The sequence below is a fragment of the Sinocyclocheilus grahami genome, unplaced genomic scaffold, assembly GCF_001515645.1.
Source record: "Sinocyclocheilus grahami isolate Dianchi unplaced genomic scaffold, SAMN03320097.WGS_v1.1 scaffold280.1, whole genome shotgun sequence".
NCBI classification, from domain to species: Eukaryota; Metazoa; Chordata; class Actinopteri; order Cypriniformes; family Cyprinidae; genus Sinocyclocheilus; species Sinocyclocheilus grahami.
This window is the reverse complement of record NW_015505459.1, coordinates 799,325-800,656: the sequence shown is the minus strand read 5'-3', so window position 1 is coordinate 800,656 and position 1,332 is coordinate 799,325. Positions and strand designations below refer to the sequence as shown.

Sequence of the window (1,332 nt, the reverse complement as noted above, 5' to 3'; positions counted from 1 at the left end):
AGCACAGATCAGCTCTAGGCATGACGAAGTACTATCGTCCTCTTTTGGAAGACCAAACAAAGTAGTTTCGCTTTCACAACGAAACACACAGCGCCTTCATGACATGGCGGCAACAACAATACTACAGCGAGAATAAAAGTTACGCCTTCTTTCTTTGCGTGAACATTTGGGCGGCGTTATACAAATCTTCCCACATAGTGATGTAGACATGTGGGGGCGTGTTAGAACGAGCCATTTTAGGTAGGTGTGGCTGACTCTTAACTTTTATAAAGAATATCTCTTTGGATTTGAGACTTTAGTCTTTGCAACTTTACAGATCTTCTTTATGCACCAATAGCTTGTAACACTCCAAAGAGAAATCTAAAGAGAAAGGAAAAATTGAAATCGCATCATATGACCTTTAAATAGTTGAGAAAGAGAACGCATGTTGTGTAACAGTATATTGGGTCAGTGGATAAACTCTTAAAGGGACCGCAGTCCAATATTCGTGCTGCTGTCTGTCATGTTAATAAATGAACAAAAGACAAAGAAAATCACTTTCTGCTCTTGACTAACACTGGATGTGGTATTTTACATTTGATTACTTTAATTTCTGTAGTATTTCTTACCTGAATAAAAAGTAGTTAGTTTCATAGCTCTCTTTATTCTATAGCATTTATTTGTGCTGTTGTTTGCAATTTTTTTTATTTGTTCTTATTTTATTACTGACTTTTACTTGTGTTTTTTTTTATGAAAATAAAACTTTATTATATTGAAGAAAAGTAGATTTTGTTTGTATATGCTGTGAATTATAGTTCTTAGAAAGAAAATCGGAATCGGCAAAAATCGTTATCGGCAGATCAGACTAACAAAAAATCGGAATCGGCCAAGAAAATTGCAATCAGTGCATCTCTAGTTCTCACTGTTGCTGTCAGTGTGGACCCACAGTGCTGTATATTATGCTGTATATTGCTCCACCTGCTGGAGACTTTATCGCTTCACTCCGAGGAACATCCTCAATAATACTGTAGTAGGTTATGTCCTTGATGGGATCCTGTGGAGAAAGGGATTGTATAATAAACAGGATATATAATTATGTCTGAATTCATCACATCACTGCTTGTCTGGTCTACTTACATTAGGGGTTTCATCATTTATAGTGCTGTATTTGACAGGATCTTCAGGTTTAGAGTAGATCTGCATTTCAAATCAAACGATACAGAAAAAATATCAAGAAATCAACATGTGACTCATTTAATAAACTACAGGTTCCATGGCCAACCCATTGCTTCCCGGGATATCATTTTGTGGCTGTTTTCCTGTTCACTATATATGACTTCACATGAAAGAAAT

At 36.0% G+C, this 1,332-nt stretch overlaps 1 protein-coding gene across 1 annotated transcript in view; it reads right to left on the bottom strand.

The window, feature by feature from the left end:
* Window positions 1–787: 787 nt before the first annotated feature.
* Window positions 788–1,332, bottom strand: part of LOC107600245 (polymeric immunoglobulin receptor-like) — a gene marked incomplete at its 5' end in the record, with an annotated part of 3,178 nt that continues 2,633 nt past the window's right edge. The window contains one exon of the mRNA XM_016292090.1: window positions 788–1,033. Coding sequence (XP_016147576.1) covers window positions 911–1,033 — 123 coding nt within the window. The remainder of the gene's footprint in view (window positions 1,034–1,332) is intronic.